General features: G+C 45.9%; 1 protein-coding gene across 1 annotated transcript; it reads right to left on the reverse strand.

The window, feature by feature from the left end:
- Positions 1–441: 441 nt before the first annotated feature.
- LOC142203475 (olfactory receptor 6N1-like) lies at positions 442–22,716 on the reverse strand. Its single transcript, XM_075274287.1, has 3 exons — positions 22,626–22,716; positions 12,121–12,578; positions 442–939 (listed from the first exon to the last, which is right to left on the reverse strand). Exons 1-3 carry the CDS (start codon positions 22,714–22,716, stop codon positions 442–444), a joined length of 1,047 nt encoding a protein of 348 aa, XP_075130388.1.
- Positions 22,717–23,724: the final 1,008 nt, after the last annotated feature.

The raw sequence follows: 23,724 nt of genomic DNA on the forward strand, positions 1-23,724 counted from the left end.
TAGAAAAAAAAAAATTTTGCTCCGTTTTGGATTTTTGTTAAGGGGTTAAAATGTAAATAAAATCATATAAATTTGGTATCTTCGGAATCGTAACAAAACATAGAATACAGGGGACATTGACACAAATGACAGGGTCATTTTGGCTGCACAGTGAACACCATTTAAACGAAATCCGTAAGAAAGTTGCACAAATGCATTTTTGCTCCAATTTCACCCCATTCTAAAAAAAATTTCCCAGTTCCCAGTACATTGCACATAATAATAAATAGTACCATTATGAAGAACAATTTGTCCTGTAAACATTAAGACCTCATATGGCTCTGAGAGCAGAGAAATAAAAAGGTTATGGGGTTTGGAAGGGGGGAGTATTCAAAAACGAAAATCAAAAAATTCCTCTGGTGGAAAGGGGTTAAAGCTTAAAAACCTTTTGAATAAATATTTTTATATGCTCTTAATATACTTACAATTTTTTATTACATTTTTCACAGCCTGTTTAATGCTAGAATTTCTAAGGCTATAAATCATAGGATTAAGCAATGGGGTGACCACAGCATAGAATACAGATACAATTTTATCCAAATAGAATGTGTGTACTGCCGACGGTCTCACATACATGAACATAATGGTAGCGTAAAAAATACTAACTACGGTAAAATGAGATGCACAGGTAGAAAAAGCTTTCTGACGGCCACTAGAGGATGGAATATTTAGAATAGTGCAAATAATAAAGGTATAGGATATAATGATCACAAGACAGCAGTTAGGGATTAAAACAGAAGACAGCACAAAAAAAGTCCATACAGCCACAGTTGTATCAGAACATGACAGTTTGACTAGAGGACCAAAATCACAAAAAAAATGGTCAATCTTTCTGTTACTGCAAAAATCTAACTTTGAAACCCAGATGGTTGGCATTACAGGAATGAGACATCCAGTTATTAGAGATGAGCGAACAGTGTTCTATCGAACTCATGTTCGATCGGATATTAGGCTGTTCGGCATGTTCGAATCGAATCGAACACCGCGTGGTAAAGTGCGCCATTACTCGATTCCCCTCCCACCTTCCCTGGCGCCTTTTTTGCTCCAATAACAGCGCAGGGTAGGTGGGACAGGAACTACGACACCGGTGACGTTGAAAAAAGTAGGCAAAACCCATTGGCTGCCGAAAACATGTGACCTCTAATTTAAAAGAACAGCGCCGCCCAGGTTCGCGTCATTCTGAGCTTGCAATTCACCGAGGACGGAGGTTTCCGTCCAGCTAGCTAGGGCTTAGATTCTGGGTAGGCAGGGACAGGCTAGGATAGGAAGGAGAAGACAACCAACAGCTCTTGTAAGAGCTAAATTCCAGGGAGAAGCTTGTCAGTGTAACGTGGCACTGACGGGCTCAATCGCCGCAACCCAGCTTTCCCAGGATCCTGAATGGAATACACTGTCAGTGTATTCCCGTATACCCGATATATACCCCGATACCCGTTCCAACGGTGTGCCCCCCCACCTTCACCCCAGAAATACCCTGCAAGTCCCCTAGCAATAGAATTGGGGCTATATACACCCACTATTTTTACTACTGGTATACAGTGCCATTGTCTGACTGGGAATTCAAAGAATATATTGGGAATACAAATACCCTCATTTCTTGCTACTGCCATATAGTGCCAGTGTCTGACTGGGAATTCAAAGAATATATTGGGGTTACGTGCACCCACAATTTTTACTACTGGTATACAGTGCCATTGTCTGACTGGGAATTCAAAGAATATATTGGGAATACAAATACCCTCATTTCTTGCTACTGCCATATAGTGCCAGTGTCTGACTGGTAATTCAAAGAATATATTGGGGTTACGTGCACCCACAATTTTTACTACTGGTATACAGTGCCATTGTCTGACTGGGAATTCAAAGAATATATTGGGAATACAAATACCCTCATTTCTTGCTACTGCCATATAGTGCCAGTGTCTGACTGGGAATTCAAAGAATATATTGGGGTTACGTGCACCCACAATTTTTACTACTGGTATACAGTGCCATTGTCTGACTGGGAATTCAAAGAATATATTGGGGTTATAAATACCCTCATTTCTTGCTACTGCCATATAGTGCCAGTTTCTGACTGGTAATTCAAAGAATATATTGGGGTTACGTGCACCCACAATTTTTACTACTGGTATACAGTGCCATTGTCTGACTGGGAATTCAAAGAGTATATTGGGAATACAAATACCCTCATTTCTTGCTACTGCCATATAGTGCCAGTTTCTGACTGGTAATTCAAAGAATATATTGGGGTTACGTGCACCCACAATTTTTACTACTGGTATACAGTGCCATTGTCTGACTGGGAATTCAAAGAATATATTGGGGTTATAAATACCCTCATTTCTTGCTACTGCCATATAGTGCCAGTTTCTGACTGGTAATTCAAAGAATATATTGGGGTTACGTGCACCCACAATTTTTACTACTGGTATACAGTGCCATTGTCTGACTGGGAATTCAAAGAGTATATTGGGAATACAAATACCCTCATTTCTTGCTACTGCCATATAGTGCCAGTTTCTGACTGGGAATTCAAAGAATATATTGGGGTTACGTGCACCCACAATTTTTACTACTGGTATACAGTGCCATTGTCTGACTGGGAATTCAAAGAATATATTGGGGTTATAAATACCCTCATTTCTTGCTACTGCCATATAGTGCCAGTTTCTGACTGGTAATTCAAAGAATATATTGGGGTTACGTGCACCCACAATTTTTACTACTGGTATACAGTGCCATTGTCTGACTGGGAATTCAAAGAGTATATTGGGAATACAAATACCCTCATTTCTTGCTACTGCCATATAGTGCCAGTTTCTGACTGGGAATTCAAAGAATATATTGGGGTTACGTGCACCCACAATTTTTACTACTGGTATACAGTGCCATTGTCTGACTGGGAATTCAAAGAGTATATTGGGAATACAAATACCCTCATTTCTTGCTACTGCCATATAGTGCCAGTGTCTGACTGGGAATTCAAAGAATATATTGGGGTTACGTGCACCCACAATTTTTACTACTGGTATACAGTGCCAATTTCTAACTAGGAATTCAAAATGCGCAAGGCTCCCGGAAAGGGACGTGGACGAGGCCGTGGGCGAGGTCGGGGGAATGGTTCTGGGGAGCAAGGTAGCAGTGAAGCCACAGGGCGTCCCGTGCCTACTCCTGTGGGGCAGCAAGCATTGCGCCACTCCACAGTGCCAGGGTTGCTTGCCACATTAACTAAACTGCAGGGTACAAACCTTAGTAGGCCCGAGAACCAGGAACAGGTCTTGCAATGGCTGTCAGAGAACGCTTACAGCACATTGTCCAGCAGCCAGTCAGACTCTGCCTCCTCTCCTCCTATTACCCAACAGTCTTGTCTTCCTTCCTCCCAAAATTCCGAAGCTTTACAGAACAATAACCCAAACTGTCCCTGCTCCCCAGAGCTGTTCTCCGCTCCTTTCATTGTCCCTCAACCTGCCTCTCCACGTCACGATTCCACGAACCTAACAGAGGAGCATCTGTGTCCAGATGCTCAAACACTAGAGTCTCCTCCATCTCCGTTCGATTTGGTGGTGGATGACCAGCAACCCACCCTCATCGACGATGATGTGACGCAGTTGCCGTCAGGGCATCCAGTTGACCGGCGCATTGTGCGGGAGGAGGAGATGAGACAGGAGTTGGAAGAGGAAGTGGTGGATGATGAGGACACTGACCCGACCTGGACAGGGGGGATGTCAAGCGGGGAAAGTAGTGTGGATGTTGAGGCAGGTGCAGCACCAAAAAGGGTAGCTAGAGGCAGAGGCAGAGGTCAGCAGCTTAGGCGAAGCCAGGCCACACCCGGAATCTCCCAAGATGTTCCAGTTCGTACCCAGCCCCGAAAAACTCCCACCTCGAGGGCACGTTTCTCGAAGGTGTGGAGTTTTTTCAAGGAATGCGCCGAGGACAGATATAGTGTTGTCTGCACAATTTGCCTCTCGAAATTGATTAGGGGCTCTGAGAAGAGCAACCTGTCCACCACTTCAATGCGCCGTCATTTGGAATCCAAGCACTGGAATCAGTGGCAGGCAGCAACGGCAGGACAAAGGCCGCCTGCCGTTCACGCCACTGCCACTGCCTCTGCCACTGCCTCTGCCTCTGCCACTGCCACTGCTGACTGTGCTGGCGATGCACTCCAGAGGACGAGCCAGGACACCACTTCATCTGCCTCCGCCACTTTGTTGACTTCTACCTCATCCTCCCCTGGTCCTGTCTTATCTCCTTCTCCTGCACCATCAAAGGCACCATCAGGCGTTTCTTTACAACAACCCACCATCTCTCAGACATTGGAGCGGCGGCAGAAATACACTGCTAACCACCCACACGCGCAAGCCTTGAACGCCAACATCGCTAAACTGCTGGCCCAGGAGATGTTGGCGTTCCGGCTTGTTGAAACTCCCGCCTTCCTGGACCTGATGGCAACTGCGGCACCTCGCTATGCCGTCCCTAGCCGTCACTACTTCTCCCGGTGTGCCGTCCCCGCCTTGCACCAGCACGTGTCACTCAACATCAGGCGGGCCCTTAGTTCCGCGCTTTGCACAAAGGTCCACTTGACCACCGACGCGTGGACAAGTGCATGCGGACAGGGACGCTACATTTCACTGACGGCACACTGGGTGAATGTAGTTGAGGCTGGGACTGCTTCCCAAACTGGCCCGGTGTACCTCGTCTCCCCGCCTAACATTCCTGGCAGGGACACGAGAAGAACACCCCCCTCCTCCTCCTCCTCTACCGCCTCCTCCTCCGCCACCGCCTCCTCCTCCGCTGTTAGATTGACCCCAGCTACGAGTTGGAAACGTTGCAGCACTGGCGTTGGTAGACGTCAGCAGGCTGTGCTGAAGCTGATCAGCTTGGGGGACAGACAGCACACTGCCTCCGAGGTGAGGGATGCCCTCCTCGATGAGACGGCAATATGGTTTGAGCCGCTGCACCTGGGCCCAGGCATGGTCGTTTGTGATAACGGCCGGAACCTGGTAGCAGCTCTGGAGCTTGCCGGACTCCAACATGTTCCATGCCTGGCCCACGTCTTCAACCTAGTGGTGCAACGTTTCCTAAAGAGCTACCCCAATGTTCCAGAGCTACTGGTGAAAGTGCGGCGCATGTGCGCCCACTTTCGCAAGTCGACAGTAGCCGCTGCTAGCTTAAAATCTCTCCAGCAACGCCTGCATGTGCCACAACACCGGCTTTTGTGCGACGTCCCCACACGCTGGAACTCAACGTTTCAGATGTTGAATAGAGTGGTTGAGCAGCAGAGACCTTTGATGGAATACCAGCTACAAAACCCTAGGGTGCCACAAAGTCAGCTGCCTCAGTTTCACATCCATGAGTGGCCATGGATGAGAGACCTTTGTGACATCCTACGGGTCTTTGAGGAGTCCACAAGGAGGGTGAGCTCTGAGGATGCGATGGTGAGCCTTACAATCCCGCTCTTGTGTGTTCTGAGAGAATCCCTGATTGACATCAGGGATAACTCAGATCACACAGAGGAGTTAGGGATAGCATCCGATCCGTCACAGCTGGAGAGTAGGTCCACACATCTGTCCGCTTCACTGCGTTTAATGGAGGAGGAGGAGGAGGAGGAAGAAGAGTTGTCCGATGATGTGATGGTGATACAGGAGGCTTCCGGGCAACTTCGAATCGTCCCATTGTTGCAGCGCGGATGGGTAGACATGGAGGATGAGGAGGAAATGGAGATTGAACTTTCCGGTGGGGCCAGAGGAGTCATGCCAACTAACACTGTGGCAGACATGGCTGAGTTCATGTTGGGGTGCTTTACAACCGACAAGCGTATTGTCAAAATCATGGAGGACAACCAGTACTGGATCTTTGCTATCCTTGACCCCCGGTATAAAAACAACATCTCGTCTTTTATTCCGGTAGAGGGGAGGGCCAATCGCATCAATGCTTGCCACAGGCAATTGGTGCAGAATATGATGGAGATGTTTCCAGCATGTGACGTTGGCGGCAGGGAGGGCAGTTCCTCCAGTAGGCAACCAAGTTCTCACCGGTCCACACAAACGAGGGGCACACTGTCTAAGGTCTGGGACACCTTGATGGCACCCCCTCGCCAAAGTGCCGCCACGGAGGGTCCTAGTGTCACCAGGCGTGAGAAGTATAGGCGCATGTTGCGGGAATACCTTTCCGACCACAGCCCTGTCCTCTCCGACCCCTCTGCGCCCTACACGTATTGGGTGTCGAAGTTGGACCTGTGGCTTGAACTTGCCCTATATGCCTTGGAGGTGCTGTCCTGTCCTGCCGCCAGCGTCCTATCTGAGAGGGTGTTCAGTGCAGCCGGTGGCATCATCACTGACAAGCGCACCCGTCTGTCAGCTGAGAGTGCCGACCGGCTCACTTTGATAAAAATGAACCACCACTGGATAGAGCCTTCATTTTTGTGCCCACCTGTGTAAAGCACCCCAACATGAAACTCCATGTCTGTACTCAACCTCTCCAATTCCTCCACATCCTCATACTCATCCACCATAAGCGTTGCACAATTCTGCTAATACTAGGCTCCCTCCAACATGATTTCCCCCAACTCTGCTGGTTAGAGGCTCCCTCCACCCTGATTTCCACCAACTCTGCTGGTTAGAGGCTCCCTCCACCCTGCTTTCCCACAACTCTGCTGGTTAGAGGCTCCTTCCACCATGAATTTTGCCCAAACTGGGCTGTTTAGAGGCTCCCTCCACCATGAATTGGTCCAAACTGGGCTGGTTAGAGGCTCCCTCCACCATTAATTGGTCCAAACTGGGCTGGTTAGAGGCTCCCTCCACCATGAATTTGCCCAAACTGGGCTGTTTAGAGGCTCCCTCCACCATGAATTTGCCCAAACTGGGCTGTTTAGAGGCTCCCTCCACCATGAATTGGTCCAAACTGGGTTTTTTAGAGGCTCCCTCCACCATGAATTGGTCCAAACTGGGCTGGTTAGAGGCTCCCTCCACCATGAATTGGTCCAAACTGGGGTGGTTAGAGGCTCCCTCCACCATTAATTGGTCCAAACTGGGCTGGTTAGAGGCTCCCTCCACCATTAATTGGTCCAAACTGGGCTGGTTAGAGGCTCCCTCCACCATTAATTGGTCCAAACTGGGCTGGTTAGAGGCTCCCTCCACCATGAATTTGCCCAAACTGGGCTGTTTAGAGGCTCCCTCCACCATGAATTTGCCCAAACTGGGCTGGTTAGAGGCTCCCTCCACCATGAATTGGTCCAAACTGGGGTTTTTAGAGGCTCCCTCCACCATGAATTGGTCCAAACTTGGCTGTTTAGAGGCTCCCTCCACCATGAATTGGTCCAAACTGGGGTGGTTAGAGGCTCCCTCCACCATTAATTGGTCCAAACTGGGCTGGTTAGAGGCTCCCTCCACCATTAATTGGTCCAAACTGGGCTGGTTAGAGGCTCCCTCCACCATGAATTGGTCCAAACTGGGTTTTTTAGAGGCTCCCTCCACCATGAATTTGCCCAAACTGGGCTGTTTAGAGGCTCCCTCCACCATGAATTGGTCCAAACTGGGCTGGTTAGAGGCTCCCTCCACCATGAATTTCCCAAAACTTGGCTGTTTAGAGGCTCCCTCCACCATTAATTGGTCCAAACTGGGCTGGTTAGAGGCTCCCTCCACCATGAATTGGTCCAAACTGGGGTTTTTAGAGGCTCCCTCCACCATGAATTGGTCCAAACTTGGCTGTTTAGAGGCTCCCTCCACCATGAATTGGTCCAAACTGGGGTGGTTAGAGGCTCCCTCCACCATTAATTGGTCCAAACTGGGCTGGTTAGAGGCTCCCTCCACCATTAATTGGTCCAAACTGGGCTGGTTAGAGGCTCCCTCCACCATGAATTTGCCCAAACTGGGCTGTTTAGAGGCTCCCTCCACCATGAATTTGCCCAAACTGGGCTGGTTAGAGGCTCCCTCCACCATGAATTGGTCCAAACGGGTTTTTAGAGGCTCCCTTCACCATGAATTGGTCCAAACTTGGCTGTTTAGAGGCTCCCTCCACCATGAATTGGTCCAAACTGGGGTGGTTAGAGGCTCCCTCCACCATTAATTGGTCCAAACTGGGCTGGTTAGAGGCTCCCTCCACCATTAATTGGTCCAAACTGGGCTGGTTAGAGGCTCCCTCCACCATGAATTGGTCCAAACTGGGGTTTTTAGAGGCTCCCTCCACCATGAATTGGTCCAAACTTGGCTGTTTAGAGGCTCCCTCCACCATTAATTGGTCCAAACTGGGCTGGTTAGAGGCTCCCTCCACCATGAATTGGTCCAAACTGGGTTTTTTAGAGGCTCCCTCCACCATGAATTTGCCCAAACTGGGCTGTTTAGAGGCTCCCTCCACCATGAATTGGTCCAAACTGGGTTTTTTAGAGGCTCCCTCCACCATGAATTGGTCCAAACTGGGCTGGTTAGAGGCTCCCTCCACCATGAATTGGTCCAAACTGGGGTGGTTAGAGGCTCCCTCCACCATTAATTGGTCCAAACTGGGCTGGTTAGAGGCTCCCTCCACCATTAATTGGTCCAAACTGGGCTGGTTAGAGGCTCCCTCCACCATTAATTGGTCCAAACTGGGCTGGTTAGAGGCTCCCTCCACCATGAATTTGCCCAAACTGGGCTGTTTAGAGGCTCCCTCCACCATGAATTTGCCCAAACTGGGCTGGTTAGAGGCTCCCTCCACCATGAATTGGTCCAAACTGGGGTTTTTAGAGGCTCCCTCCACCATGAATTGGTCCAAACTTGGCTGTTTAGAGGCTCCCTCCACCATGAATTGGTCCAAACTGGGGTGGTTAGAGGCTCCCTCCACCATTAATTGGTCCAAACTGGGCTGGTTAGAGGCTCCCTCCACCATTAATTGGTCCAAACTGGGCTGGTTAGAGGCTCCCTCCACCATGAATTGGTCCAAACTGGGTTTTTTAGAGGCTCCCTCCACCATGAATTTGCCCAAACTGGGCTGTTTAGAGGCTCCCTCCACCATGAATTGGTCCAAACTGGGCTGGTTAGAGGCTCCCTCCACCATGAATTTCCCAAAACTTGGCTGTTTAGAGGCTCCCTCCACCATTAATTGGTCCAAACTGGGCTGGTTAGAGGCTCCCTCCACCATGAATTGGTCCAAACTGGGGTTTTTAGAGGCTCCCTCCACCATGAATTGGTCCAAACTTGGCTGTTTAGAGGCTCCCTCCACCATGAATTGGTCCAAACTGGGGTGGTTAGAGGCTCCCTCCACCATTAATTTGTCCAAACTGGGCTGGTTAGAGGCTCCCTCCACCATTAATTGGTCCAAACTGGGCTGGTTAGAGGCTCCCTCCACCATGAATTTGCCCAAACTGGGCTGTTTAGAGGCTCCCTCCACCATGAATTTGCCCAAACTGGGCTGGTTAGAGGCTCCCTCCACCATGAATTGGTCCAAACGGGTTTTTAGAGGCTCCCTTCACCATGAATTGGTCCAAACTTGGCTGTTTAGAGGCTCCCTCCACCATGAATTGGTCCAAACTGGGTTTTTTAGAGGCTCCCTCCACCATGAATTTGCCCAAACTGGGCTGTTTAGAGGCTCCCTCCACCATGAATTTGCCCAAACTGGGCTGGTTAGAGGCTCCCTCCACCATGAATTGGTCCAAACTGGGGTTTTTAGAGGCTCCCTCCACCATGAATTGGTCCAAACTTGGCTGTTTAGAGGCTCCCTCCACCATGAATTGGTCCAAACTGGGGTGGTTAGAGGCTCCCTCCACCATTAATTGGTCCAAACTGGGCTGGTTAGAGGCTCCCTCCACCATTAATTGGTCCAAACTGGGCTGGTTAGAGGCTCCCTCCACCATGAATTGGTCCAAACTGGGTTTTTTAGAGGCTCCCTCCACCATGAATTTGCCCAAACTGGGCTGTTTAGAGGCTCCCTCCACCATGAATTGGTCCAAACTGGGCTGGTTAGAGGCTCCCTCCACCATGAATTTCCCAAAACTTGGCTGTTTAGAGGCTCCCTCCACCATTAATTGGTCCAAACTGGGCTGGTTAGAGGCTCCCTCCACCATGAATTGGTCCAAACTGGGGTTTTTAGAGGCTCCCTCCACCATGAATTGGTCCAAACTTGGCTGTTTAGAGGCTCCCTCCACCATGAATTGGTCCAAACTGGGGTGGTTAGAGGCTCCCTCCACCATTAATTGGTCCAAACTGGGCTGGTTAGAGGCTCCCTCCACCATTAATTGGTCCAAACTGGGCTGGTTAGAGGCTCCCTCCACCATGAATTTGCCCAAACTGGGCTGTTTAGAGGCTCCCTCCACCATGAATTTGCCCAAACTGGGCTGGTTAGAGGCTCCCTCCACCATGAATTGGTCCAAACGGGTTTTTAGAGGCTCCCTTCACCATGAATTGGTCCAAACTTGGCTGTTTAGAGGCTCCCTCCACCATGAATTGGTCCAAACTGGGGTGGTTAGAGGCTCCCTCCACCATTAATTGGTCCAAACTGGGCTGGTTAGAGGCTCCCTCCACCATTAATTGGTCCAAACTGGGCTGGTTAGAGGCTCCCTCCACCATGAATTGGTCCAAACTGGGGTTTTTAGAGGCTCCCTCCGCCATGAATTGGTCCAAACTTGGCTGTTTAGAGGCTCCCTCCACCATTAATTGGTCCAAACTGGGCTGGTTAGAGGCTCCCTCCACCATGAATTGGTCCAAACTGGGTTTTTTAGAGGCTCCCTCCACCATGAATTTGCCCAAACTGGGCTGTTTAGAGGCTCCCTCCACCATGAATTGGTCCAAACTGGGTTTTTTAGAGGCTCCCTCCACCATGAATTGGTCCAAACTGGGCTGGTTAGAGGCTCCCTCCACCATGAATTGGTCCAAACTGGGGTGGTTAGAGGCTCCCTCCACCATTAATTGGTCCAAACTGGGCTGGTTAGAGGCTCCCTCCACCATTAATTGGTCCAAACTGGGCTGGTTAGAGGCTCCCTCCACCATTAATTGGTCCAAACTGGGCTGGTTAGAGGCTCCCTCCACCATGAATTTGCCCAAACTGGGCTGTTTAGAGGCTCCCTCCACCATGAATTTGCCCAAACTGGGCTGGTTAGAGGCTCCCTCCACCATGAATTGGTCCAAACTGGGGTTTTTAGAGGCTCCCTCCACCATGAATTGGTCCAAACTTGGCTGTTTAGAGGCTCCCTCCACCATTAATTGGTCCAAACTGGGCTGGTTAGAGGCTCCCTCCACCATTAATTGGTCCAAACTGGGTTTTTTAGAGGCTCCCTCCACCATGAATTTGCCCAAACTGGGCTGTTTAGAGGCTCCCTCCACCATGAATTGGTCCAAACTGGGGTGGTTAGAGGCTCCCTCCACCATTAATTGGTCCAAACTGGGCTGGTTAGAGGCTCCCTCCACCATTAATTGGTCCAAACTGGGCTGGTTAGAGGCTCCCTCCACCATGAATTTGCCCAAACTGGGCTGGTTAGAGGCTCCCTCCACCATGAATTGGTCCAAACTGGGTTTTTTAGAGGCTCCCTCCACCATGAATTTGCCCAAACTGGGCTGGTTAGAGGCTCCCTCCACCATGAATTGGTCCAAACTGGGGTTTTTAGAGGCTCCCTCCACCATGAATTTGCCCAAACTCTGCTGGTTAGAGGCTCAATCCACCCTGATTTTCAAAACAAATGTTGGTGCCAACCTCAACTTACTACAAGGGCCAAATTCACTGCTGGTGACAAGCTCTCCTCACTGCAAGTGCCAAATACACATGTTTCAAGGTGTTTTCCTACTGTCAGAGAGGTGGTATTGAGTGTGTAAAGTGTGTAGTTGTTAGGCTGTGATGTTGGGGTAATAGAGGGTCTTTGGTGTGTTAGATGCCCCCAGACATGCTTCCCCTGCTGTCCCAGTGTCATTCCAGAGGTGTTGGCATCATTTCCTGGGGTGTCATAGTGGACTTGGTGACCCTCCAGACACGGATTTGGGTTTCCCCCTTAACGAGTATCTGTTCCCCATAGACTATAATGGGGTTCGAAACCCGTTCGAACACACGAACATTGAGCGGCTGTTCGAATCGAATTTCGAACCTCGAACATTTTAGTGTTCGCTCATCTCTACCAGTTATCCAAGATGCAAAGGCCAACTGGCAACATAAAGAATCGGTCATTATTGATGAATAATACAGAGGTTTACAGATGGCCAAGTATCGATCATAACCCATTATAACCAACAGCACATTCTCAATAGTACCAGAGAAAAACACAAAATAAAACTGGGTCAGGCATCCACATCTTGATATAGTGACATTGTAAGCCAAAAGCCCGTCCAACATTTTGGGAATAATAACAGCGGTGTAACCAATTTCCAAGACTGAGAAATGACTGAGAAAGTAATACATAGGAAAACGGAGTTGAGAATTTTTCTGAACTACAGTGATAATTAATGTATTTGCCATCAAAGTTATTAAGTATGATGCCAATATTAAAATGAACATGAATCTCTTCAAATCCGAAGACACATTAAAACCCAGTAAAATAAAATCTGTAATTTCTGTAGAATTTTGCATTTGCATACTCTCAAGACCTGTTACAAAGAAAATTTTGTGGTTAGTACTGTGATGGAATATAATCACATTATTATATCATAGAAAAGTCAATGGTGATACTGAGTTAAGATTATACAAGCAATATCTGGCCTCGTTCACATCTGCATTGGTATTCTGTCAGGGGGAGCCCACATGGGGACCCCCCGAACGTACTACCGAATGCATTGGTAAGCGGTGTGCAGTGAAAGCACACAGACTCCATAGACTATAATGGGGTCTATGTGTTTTCCGCACAGTCTCCGCACGAGTCATGCAGACAGGAAAGTAGTTCACAATCCTCTGATTCCACCGTTGGAATTTTTTTCTCTAGCTCCCACCATTCCAAGCAATAAGTGCAGTTAGTTTTGGTGCCTGACATCCTACTATACTGTACTGTAGGGTTTAAACTGTCAGATGTATGGAGTCAAGCAGGAACAAGTGAGGGACGTAATTCAGAGCATCAGAGGTGGACAATCTCAGAACTCAGAATCATGCCCTTTGCCTGTTCCTGCTTGACACCACCCACATGACAGTACAAACACTAAATAGAATATCAGGCACCAAAACTAACAGCGCTTATTGTGTGGGCACGTTGGGGCTAGAGTAAAAATTCCAACTGTGGAAATCAGTAAAACAGCAGCTATTAAATGATGTGGGGAGCTGGACTTGGCAGACATGGTGAAAGGTTCTCTTTATGTCCTCTCAAAAGCAATAATGAACATATTAAGAAAAGAAGAGGGTCCAATTCTGACCTCTGTAGTACCCAACTGGTAAGAGTGACCCAATCGGAATATTTTCCATTAATAGCTACCATCACTGAGCTTATTATTTTTCCATTTCACATATTTAGTCCTCTCCCGGGTCCTGTCTTGGAACTTACCTCCACATAGAAGCTGATCAGATTAGTCTGATAGGACAGATCCCTTATAAAACCATGCTGATGCTGTTATAAGATTATTGGCAATGAAATACTCCATGATAGCATCTCTTGGAAAGCTTCCAAAGACTTTGTCATGAGTGTAGGTTACATTTAGAGACCTAAAGTTTCCCTGCTCAGGCACTGGCCAGTTTTTAAATACTGGCTCACATTTACTAGGCTTCATTCCTGTGAAATACATCCTATGAAATAAATCCTTGAATATTTTTATAGTGCTTAAAATATGCAAAACTCATAAAATAAAGTGTTCCTACTATCTACTATGAAGTAGACACTGAGATCAGCTTTTGAGAAAGTTGCTTGTAACAGGGTAAGAAATTAGTTGTGATTCTGCGGTGTGCCCCTTTAAACATATAGGATCTTATGGCATCCTTGATGATGTAGTGCAGAAAAATAGTCAAGAGACTGTAGTAAATTTGAACAATAACTAAAAAATTTTCTTCACTGGCAACAAGGTGTAAAAAACTTCCAAAATGGAAGAGGCGGCTCCTTAACAATGGGCTGGCAGAGCTAGAGCATGCATCCCTTCAGAACTCAGTTCATTCTTATAGCTCCTTTATCATATCAATTGATGTGAAATTCCCCCTGCAAGACTTAAAGAGGACCTTTCATCAGTTGGGGCACATGTGGTTTTATATACTGCTAGAAAGCTGACAGCGCGCTGAATTCAGTGCACTGTCGGCTTTCACAATCTGTGCCCCAGGTGAAGAGCTATCGATGCCAGCCCCGTAGCTCTTCACCGTCAGAAGGGCGTTCCTGACAGATAAGGCTGTGTTTTACAGTACCTACAAAGTGAATGAGATTCTGGCTAATTCCATAAACATCTTGAAGAAAAACTCCACTGCCCAAATGGTGCACGTTAAAAAAACAACAGTGGTTTGGCTGCACCATTGGCAAACTCCAGACATAATACAGTCTAAAAGCATGTATAGAACATCAAGCATTTTCTCCAGTAGTAGTGGGATGCTGCAACCATATCAGGTTGGTGTTAGCATGTGTAACATGTATATAGCAAAAGGTTCCCAGTGTCAAAGTCAATACATCATATATAAACCAAACTCAAGAAATAGTAGTCCTCACATCTGCGTTGGTATTCCGCCAGGGGGACCCCCGAACGGAATACCAAATGCAATTGCAAGCGCTGTGCAGTAAAAGAACCTAAGGAATTAACTTATAATTGGTTTACTTGCTTTCCAACAATTTCCCTCTCCCAAAACCTCCAAGCTGTATAGTCCTACGCCCATAGACCCCTATTAAAAAAAAGTATACAGTATGCTATATACAGTATGTTATGTTTACTGGATGCTCTCAGTTTATAGTAGGAATAGTAGTGTATTGTAGTGTATTGTAGCTGCTTTAGCTCCCCATCAGGTAATTGGGAGCCTAGGGATATGTTTGACATATACTCTAAAATACCTGACATACACTTTACATACAGAGTGAATACACCCTCACTGCAGTCTTCATATCAATATGAACCTGTGGCTATTTTCCTCTGAATGCTTAGCAATCTGAAATGTTACATTAAATATTCTAGAACTTACCTGCTAGAGATTTACTGTAACAGCTCTCTATATATGATAAATTCATTCCAGTATCCCAGATATATATATATTCCTCTCAGAATCTCCAAGGAATTCTGGTAAGCTGCAAACAATACCTGTGTGTATTTTACAAATGACTGCAATTAATTTCTTTTATTATATTTTTAGTTTTTAATTGCACTGCAGCGGTTGTGAACTCACTGCATTTACCTGTTACTCCTAAGGCTAGATCATGTTACAGAAAGGACGCTTTTTATGTAGCAGATTTTGCTACGTTTTTTTGAGACAAAGCCAAGAATGGCGATAAATGGAATATTATACTGTGTGGAGGCCCACTGTGGAGCATATAATACTGTGTGGGGGCCTACTGTGGAACATATAATACTGTTTGGGGAGACCCACTGTAAAGCATATAATACTGTGTGTGGGGATCACTGTGAAGCATATAATACTGTGTGTGGGGATCACTGTGAAGCATATAATACTGTGTGGAGACCCACTGTGTAGCATATAATACTGTGTGGGGTGGCTACTATGGAGCATACAATCCTGTGTGGGGCTATTGTGCAGCTTATAAGACTGTATGGGGGCCTACTGTGGAACATATTGTACTGTGTTTGTGGCCACTATGGTTTGTATCATCGAAAGTTCTGTAACTTTCCATTCACATGACCGTATTTTGTGGGTATGTAGCTGTCCACAATTGTGGATCTGCAATTGCGGACAGTTACAGACACATTCATTTCAATGAGACTGTGCACATGTCCAGGTTTTTTTTTATATATATATGACATTATAAAAAGCACATTTGTGGACAGACAAGGCTACAGCCAAGTGAATGAGGACTTATTGTGTTTTTCTTTTAAGATAAAAGATGTTAATGTATGAGTTGTTTTTTTTTTTTTAAATAAAAAAACCCTCAGCCCGGGGCTGTGTGTCAGACACTGTGATCTGTAGTACGGGGGCACCACAAGATACTGTTCTTGCCCCTTTCCTCCTCACACTCTACACTGCTGACTTTAGGTCAGCCCCCTGGACCCAGTACAGGTGGTGGATGACAGAAGGATACTGTCTGTGATGAGCTCCATACTGGAGAATAAATCCCACCCCATGTACGAGACCTTGACGGCACTTGGCAGCACTGTCAGTGACCGACTGCTTTACCCCAAGTGTGAGAAGGAGCATTATTGGAGGACCGTCCTCCCAACCGTGGTCAGGCTATACAATCTACATCAGACCAAGCGAGGAGAGAGAAATAGTTGCTATGACTCCTTGTATTTTCTCCTCTCTGCTATTCTGAGCTTATGTGTGTCTCCTTCTGTAATATATTACTGTGTATTATCCTGTATCTGTATTATCATGCTGCTGTAACACACTGAAATTTCCCCATGGTGGGACTATTAAAGGATTATCTTTTCTTATCACTGGACTAAGTTATCGCACGGTATTTACCCTTCAATTCTCTGTACAGAATTCTAGACTTCACTTTAGGGCCACCACTAGTTTACTGCCTTTTTGAGCCGTCTCTGTTCAGTAACAGCTGACCCAGACAGGTCGAGTGATGCCATTGCATGGCACCAAAGGGACAAACAGAGACAAACCAAGATCAAGGCAAGCAGAGTTCATTAATAATAGTAATTCAGGCTAGAGGTAAGAGCAGGCAGCACAGAATAAGATATGAGAAACTGGTCTCTCAAGGAGACAGATCAATTTGCACAGTACAGACCAACATGCCATCAGGATAGAAACCTTTTTGTTCAGGTACATTCCCTTGTACATGTTAAATAGCCCACAAGGGAAAGGCTTGGAACAGGGGGAACAGTTTTGTAATTTCTTAAAGGGCCAGCACAGACACTTATATAAATCTTCCCCTGAATCTCAAGATTCAGTGATGTTGAGGTCTGGGCTGTGGTCAGCCAGTTTCTTGCTGATAAATTAGCAGCAGCTTTAACAGTTATTCGAGGATGTAATATCACCATTCCTGATGGTATAACAAAAGCTGAATCATTATAGAATAGGCAATAGATTCTAATATCACAGCTCAGAACCTCATATAGCCACTGCAGATTACATTGCTCTGTAGAATCCGGGGAGGGGGTGGTCATCTATTTAAACATTTTAGAATTGATTTCATGATTTATTCTGTTATTCAAAGTCTATCCAGTTTTTAAAAAAGGAGTCCACAATGGCATGTGTACATACATGCGAGAATGGTGTAATGTCAAAAGCCTTTAATAAGCTGCAATACAAAGTCATGGTACACCATGTTCTGAAGACAAATTCATTCACTATACCTCTTTTTAGTGACTTTCTGATTGCACTAAAAAACTGGCACTATAAACTAAAGCACTATAAACACACATACACAGCAAACGTCCTCCTCTGAACCTGTATTATACAGTCCTATGAAAAAGTTTGGGCACCCCTATTAATCTTAATCATTTTTTGTTCTAAATATTTTTGTGTTTGCAACAGCCATTTCAGTTTGATATATCTAATAACTGATGGACACAGTAATATTTCAGGATTGAAATGAGGTTTATTGTACTAACAGAAAATGTGCAATATGCATTAAACCAAAATTTGACCGGTGCAAAAGTATGGGCACCCTTATCATTTTATTGATTTGAATTCCCCTAACTACTTTTTACTGACTTACTGAAGCACAAAATTGGTTTTGTAACCTCAGTGAGCTTTGAACTTCATAGCCAGATGTATCCAATCATAAGAAAAGGTATTTAAGGTGGCCAATTGCAAGTTAATCTCCTATTTGAATCTCCTCTGAAGAGTGGCATCATGGGCTACTCAAAACAACTCTCAAATGATCTGAAAACAAAGATTGTTCAACATAGTTGTTCAGGGGAAGGATACAAAAAGTTGTCTCAGAGATTTAACCTGTCAGTTTCCACAGTGAGGAACATAGTAAGGAAATGGAAGACCACAGGGACAGTTCTTGTTAAGCCCAGAAGTGGCAGGCCAAGAAAAATATCAGAAAGGCAGAGAAGAAGAATGGTGAGAACAGTCAAGGACAATCCACAGACCACCTCCAAAGAGCTGCAGCATCATCTTGCTGCAGATGGTGTCACTGTGCATCGGTCAACTATACAGCGCACTTTGCACAAATAGAAGCTGTATGGGAGAGTGATGAGAAAGAAGCCGTTTCTGCACGTACGCCACAAATAGAGTTGCCTGAGGTATGAAAAAGCACATTTGGACAAGGCAGCTTCATTTTGGAAACAAAAATTGAGTTGTTTGGTTATAAAAAAAAGGCGTTATGCATGGCGTCCAAAAAGAAACAGCATTCCAAGAAAAACACATGCTACCCACTGTAAAATTTGGTGGAGGTTCCATCATGCTTTGGGGCTGTGTGGCCAATGCCGGCATCGGGAATCTTGTTAAAGTTGAGAGTCGCATGGATTCCACTCAGTATCAGCAGATTCTTGAGAATAATGTTCAAGAATCAGTGACGAAGTTGAAGTTACGCCGGGGATAGATATTTCAGCAAGACAATGATCCAAAACACCGCTCCAAATCCTCAGGCATTCATGCAGAGGAACAATTACAATGTTCTGGAATGGCCATCCCAGTCCCCAGACCTGAATATCATTGAACATCTGTGGGATGATTTGAAGCGGGCTGTCCATGCTCGGCGACCATCTAACTTAACTGAACTTGAATTGTTTGTCCAAAATACCTTTATCCAGGATCCAGGAACTGATTAAAAGCTACAGGAAGCGACTAGAGGCTGTTATCTTTGCAAAAGGAGGATCTACTAAATATTAATGTCACTTTTCTGTTGAGGTGCCCATACTTTTGCACCGGTCAAATTTTGGTTTAATGCATATTGCACATTTTCTGTTAGTACAATAAACCTCATTTCAATCCTGAAATATTACTGTGTCCATCAGTTATTAGATATATCAAACTGAAATGGCTGTTATAAACACCAAAATATTTAGAACTAAACATGATTAAGATTAATAGGGGTGCCCAAACTTTTTCATAGGACTGTATATACAATAGAAAGCCTCCATCTCCATACCATTTATGTGCATTAAACAGCCCCCTAAACTGGTTCTGTATCCAGGGTCGGCTCAAGGTTTGTGTGGGCCCTTGGGCGACAGAGCCTCAGTGGGTCCCTGTTGGAGCAACCCATGCACACTGCAGCAAAAAAACAACCAAAATTGGGTGGGTTTTCTTTTTGCTGAGGCGGACATACTTGAGTGGCCTGTAATACAGTCCATTCCACACAAGTATATAGAACCTGTTCACACATCAGAAAATAAAGAGGAATTTTAGGAAGACCCAGATTCCTCTTTACCTTCTGTCCCTCACCCCCCCCCCCCCCCCCCGCTCATGGTGGTAGATACAGAGCATTAGAAGGCCCTTGCAGCTTTCCACCGCTAATTAGGCCCAAATGAATGAGCCTAACCAGTGGGGAGTCTCAAGCTGCGGCCTCCGAATCATTCTGCTGGGTGTCAGAATGAGGGAAGAATCAACTGTGTGAATGAACCATGGTACCTGTGTAAGCGCCATGACCCCTTCTCTGTTTACATAGTGTCATACATCTCATAGCGGCCATGTAATATAACTACAGTATGGTCCTATACACGTCTATGTGACAAGACTGGAATTACATCACACGGTCACTATAAACATACAGCGTGTGATATAAACAGACACCATGGCCCCTCATACAGCTTTATTCTGAGGATAGATCAATATAAATGAGCTGGAAAACTCCTTAAGCCTTAAGCCTCACGTGGTGTCCAGCAGCAAAAAAGCGCTGCAGGAAAAACCGGTGCCGTGACGCATTTTATTTCTTCCTGCAGCCCTTTGCACAGAAAGTTTGGAGAACTTTCCTCTGCGTACTTTCTGCTTCAATTATATCTAAACTGCCAGAATTTCTGTAGGTATGCTGCCATTTCCAAAACCGAGACTGTTTTGGAAATTACAACGTGTATCTTATTTTACTGCAAAGTGGGGATGGGGCCTCACGTGGCGAAAACACTGCGGGAAAACCCGACATTATACAGTTCCTGCAAAGTGAATGGGATTCTAGCAAATCCCATCCACACATTGTGGAAAAATATGTGAAGGAAGCGCTGCGATTTCCAAAACCGTTGGGGTTTTGGAGACTGCAGCATATCAAATATACCTATGAAAACACCAGCGATTCCCTATTGGTATAATGGAAGCAGAAAGTGAAAAGTGCTGTGAAAAAAAAGCCACAATGCGTTACTGCCGCGTTTTTTCCTGCAGCGCTATTTTGTTTCAGTTCGCAACAAGCCCAAGTGCCACCTTCATTAAATTAATTTCCCCCTCATAGTATGTCCCTGTTTCCCCTTACATAAATACTGCACCCCTAATGACCCCTTACATCAATGACCAGCCCCTATTCTGTGGTTGCTTCAGCCATCTTTTTCGGTGTGGCCTGCTGGGGGAGCAGTATAACAACCAGGGACAGAAATAGACTTTACAGGCTGATCAGGAGGGCCAGCTCTGTCCTGGGGAGCCCCCAGGACCCAGCACAGGTGGCGGGTAACAGAAGGATACTGTCCATGGTGACCTCCATGCGGGAGAACAAATCCCACCCTATGTATGGGACCTTGATGGCACTTGGCAGCACTGTAAGTGACCGACTGCTTCACCCCAAGTGTGAGAAGGAGCGCTATCACAAGTCCTTCCTTCCAACTGCGATCAGGCTGTATAATCTACATCAGACCAAGCGAAGATCACCCCACACAGAAAACTAATGATTATAATGTCTTCCTTCTTTCTTCTTCTGTTCCTTAGCTGCTATGGACTCCTAGTACATCTTCTCTTCTCAGCTTATATGTGTCTACTTCCGTATTATATTACTGTGTATTATCCTGTATCTGTATTACTATGCTGCTGTAACATGCTGAAATTTCCCCATAATGTTCATAATGCCTCCTAATAACCATTATATAATTGACCCCCTTTTGTTCATAATACCCCCTAACTTATAGTTATAATTTCCCCCTCCAAACAACCCCTTGTGCTATTAAAATACCCACAACTAAGCTAAAAAAATATGCCTTATGCCATGAGCGCCTTATAGTCCGGTGCGCCTTATATATGGACCTAGGCAGGACTATAAGGCGCTCATGGGCATACCGCAAAATACGGTATCTTACTTTTAAGTAGACCGCCTGTGCTGATACACACATGTGCTGCCTAGGTCCATATATAAGGCGCACCGGACTATAAGGCGCACCGAACTATAAGGTGCAGCACTGTCCGGTGCGCCTTATATGTGATGGAAAGCGGCGGCACGCCGATTTTGCCGGCGGTCGCTTAACCCCCCCGTGTGCCAGCCGCTTCTATTCATTTCAATGGCACGCTTCCATTGAAATGAATGGAAGCGCTCGGCACGCAAGGAGTTAAAGGGATTCTACCATTAAAAAGTTCTGTCCTCTTGACCACGTCGGAATAGGCTTAAAGGCTATTCGTCTCCTACCTTTAGCCAGCGCCGCCTTCTTCCTGAGCTGCGTCCGCCCCTTCTGTGTTGTCTTCTTTGGGCCTCATGGATGACACATGCGCAGTTGGCTCTAACAGGCTTTCGCAGCCAGAGCCGACTGCGCATGCGTCATCCATGAGGCCCATAGAAGACAACACAGAAGGGGAGGACGCAGCTCGGGAAGAAGGCGGCAGCTGGCTATGGTAACAGGTAGGAAACGAATAGCCTTTAAGGCTATTCCGACGTGGTCTGAGGAAAGAACTTATTTTAATGGTAGAATCGTTTGAAGCGGCGGCCGTCGGCAAAGTCTGCCTGCCGCTTCCATACATTGCAATGGGAGCGTGCTATTCAAATAGTATTCGCGCATCTCTAACTTCAATTGTAAGAAGTTACAATTGAAGTTAGAGATGAACGAATACTATTTGAATATATAAGGCGCACCGGACTATAAGGCGCACTTACGATTTCTGAGGAAATCGTAGCATTTTATGTGCGCCTTATAGTCCGGAAAATACGGTATATTAATGGCGGTACCTGAGTGGGACCAGGGCAGCTGCCATTGGCGTAACTAAAGTCTTGTGGGCCAGGTGCAAATTTTTGTCCAGGGTCCCCTATCCTCTTCCTAGAGTGAATTCTTGATAGTAGCAGCTACGGGCGCTGAAGCAATATCTCAGATACTTGAAAGGGATACAGCTGTAGTACCAACAACTGCAGTTATCAAGAATATTGTGAACAGCGCAGCGCCCGGCATGTAAACAATACTGGGACAGTATTACGTGCTCCACAGTGGTCCACAAAAAGTATTACATGCTCCATAGTGGCCTGCAAATAGTATTACGTTCCCCACAGTGGCCTCCAAACAGTATTATGTCCTCCATAGTGGCCCCAAACAATGTTGCATGTGTCACAATGGCCCCCAAACAGTATTATGTGCTTACCAATGACCCTCACACAGTATTATATGCTAACAACGCCCCCCAGAGACCTAAACCCCATTCCCCCCTCTTGCTCACACACATCATGCACCCTCATGTCCCCCTCTCCCCCTCTTGCTCACACTTGCTGTCTCTGCTCTCCTCACCTTCCATCAGACTGTTCCCAGCAGATTCATCTTCCTGTGTAACTTCACATTGTTCTGTATGATCCTGAGTAGCTTCGCCCACATATGACATCATCACAGGTCCTTAAGGGGGTATTCCCATGAATATAATCATATCTATATTTGTAGATAATTAAAAAGATAAGCATTTTTGCAATTATAAGTCATTAAAATTTTTGCAGAGTTTTAAAGATTTTCTCTAACCATCTTAGTGGTGACAGTCTTTTATCTTGATCAGTTGCCAATGGTTACGACCACTAATGCAGAAACTTCCTATGGTCTGGGATTTGTCAGGAACCCAGCCATGACTTTCTTATTGTATCCGGGTTATCAGGCAGGGTCACTACATGTATCAGAAGATATCCCGGCCACAATAAGGATAGCATGGTTGATTTTCTTACTTTAGAAAGTTCTTACATTCCTGGTCGTATCCACTGGCAACAGATCAAGACAACAGACTGTGACCACAAGATATTTAGAGAAAATCTTTAAAACTCTGCAGAATGTTTAATTACTGATATTTGCAAAAATATTTAACTTTTAATTATCTACAAATTTAAAAATAATTATGTACATGGGAATACCCCTTTAAGCTCACTATCATCTACCGCAGGACGGAGTCTTTCTGTCCCTCAGCACCTCACACAGTCAGCACCCTGCAGCCCAGTGTGCCCCTTCAGAAGGTTGGGGCCCTGGCACTTGCCTGGGTTTGCCGAGTCCTGACATTGGCCCTTTCTGTATCCATCCTCTGCCTACAGTTAGGTCCAGAAATATTTGGACAGGTCCACAGTCTTCATGATTTGGGCTCTGCATGCCACCATATTGGATTTGAAATGAACTGAAACAACTGAGCTCATTCACATCTGCACCCGGGGTCTCTGCTATACAGGTTTCTGTTTCCTGCCGGAAACTGGGCCGGAAACGGAAACCTGCAGGCATTTTTCAAACCCATTCATTTGAATGGGTTTGAAAAATGTCTGGCCGTGAGCATTTTATGCTCTCCACGGCGAAACCGTTTGTTTTTGTTTTTTTTAATCGGACACAAAGTGAGACATGCAGAACTTTGTGTCCGATTTAAAAA

This window comes from Leptodactylus fuscus, chromosome 1 (assembly GCF_031893055.1).
Source record: "Leptodactylus fuscus isolate aLepFus1 chromosome 1, aLepFus1.hap2, whole genome shotgun sequence".
Classification (NCBI taxonomy): Eukaryota; Metazoa; Chordata; class Amphibia; order Anura; family Leptodactylidae; genus Leptodactylus; species Leptodactylus fuscus.

Excerpts from the sequence above, each read along its gene's own strand:
- LOC142203475 (XM_075274287.1), bottom strand. The coding sequence starts at position 22,716 with ATGTCATATGTGGGCGAAGCTACTCAGGATCATACAGAACAATGTGAA. Across the intron at positions 12,579-22,625 it reads TGGGAACAGTCTGATGGAAG|GTCTTGAGAGTATGCAAATG; the intron begins GTGAGGAGAGCA and ends TCTTTGTAACAG. Across the intron at positions 940-12,120 it reads AGTTGGCCTTTGCATCTTGG|ATAACTGGATGTCTCATTCC; the intron begins ATAACTGGTAGA and ends CGCTCATCTCTA.